The 1,221-nt window shown below is 61.8% G+C and overlaps 1 protein-coding gene across 1 annotated transcript in view; it reads left to right on the top strand.

The window, feature by feature from the left end:
- Positions 1–824, top strand: part of HMX2 (H6 family homeobox 2) — a 1,714-nt gene extending 890 nt beyond the window's left edge. The window contains exon 2 of the mRNA XM_040624552.1: positions 271–824. Coding sequence (XP_040480486.1) covers positions 271–824 — 554 coding nt within the window. The remainder of the gene's footprint in view (positions 1–270) is intronic.
- Positions 825–1,221: the final 397 nt, after the last annotated feature.

Raw genomic sequence — 1,221 nt, 5'->3', positions numbered from 1 at the left:
CCCCCCCCCCCCGCCCAGACTTGCTCCCCATTGCCACATGTCCTTTCACCGAAGCTGGGGGCACAGAGACCCCATACTCTCTAAGTAGCTGGGTCCCTTTGCTTTTTCAAGGCTAGGATGCTGGGCTTTGGGTTCCAGCGAGAGGGAGAAGAGGAAGGGGTTGGGGCCAAGGCTGCAGCCTCCTGCCATTTCCCCCTCTGGTCTCGGCCAGGGCTGGGGGTTTCGGAGGCTCCCCAACTCTATGCCTTCCTGTCTGTTCTCCCTCCGCAGGTACCCCCAAGGGCAGCGGAGGCGCGGGGCCGGCGAGCTCGGAGCGCACGCCTTTCCTCGCTCCTTCGCACCCGGACTTTAAGGAGGAGAAAGAGAGGCTCCTGCCCGCGGGCTCGCCGTCGCCGGGGCCCGAGCGGCCGCGGGACGGCGGCGCCGAGCGTCAGGCGGGCGCCGCCAAGAAGAAGACGCGCACGGTCTTCTCGCGCAGCCAGGTGTACCAGCTCGAGTCCACCTTCGACATGAAGCGCTACCTGAGCAGCTCGGAGCGCGCCTGCCTCGCCTCCAGCCTGCAGCTCACCGAGACCCAGGTCAAGACTTGGTTCCAGAACCGCCGCAACAAGTGGAAGCGGCAGCTCTCGGCCGAGCTGGAGGCGGCCAACATGGCGCACGCCTCGGCGCAGACTCTGGTGGGAATGCCGCTGGTGTTCCGGGACAGCTCGCTGCTGCGCGTGCCGGTGCCGCGCTCGCTTGCCTTCCCCGCGCCGCTGTACTACCCCGGCAGCAACCTCTCGGCCTTACCTCTCTACAACCTCTACAACAAGCTCGACTACTGAGCGGCCGCCGGCCCGCGCCGCGCTCTCGGGGCCGCCTCCAGCTGCCCCCTCCCGGGGCTCCGGAGCGGGGGCGGTGTGCTGCCAGAAATATTAAGAAATACACCATGTGTATTCATTATCTCTTATTTATGGCCTCTGCCCTATTTTTGGTTTTGATTGTTTCGGGTATTTATCGGCAGTTCTCAAGCCAGATCGCCTGCTTTCTACCCCAAACAAACCAATACGCTTTGAAAACCATTTTGGAGGGGATGTTCTTGGGTGGTGGTGGGAAAGGGAGTTTCGGCCACATCTACTTTGATTGGTGGGGAAAAAAAAAAACAGAAAACACCAACAAAACCAGGTACCCTCCTCTCCCCATATATACACCTGTATGTATGTCCATGCACACACAGCCGGC

The sequence above is a fragment of the Ursus maritimus genome, unplaced genomic scaffold (assembly GCF_017311325.1).
Source record: "Ursus maritimus isolate PB19 unplaced genomic scaffold, ASM1731132v1 scaffold_7, whole genome shotgun sequence".
Taxonomy (NCBI): Eukaryota; Metazoa; Chordata; class Mammalia; order Carnivora; family Ursidae; genus Ursus; species Ursus maritimus.
This window is presented reverse-complemented; position numbering and strand designations above follow the sequence as displayed.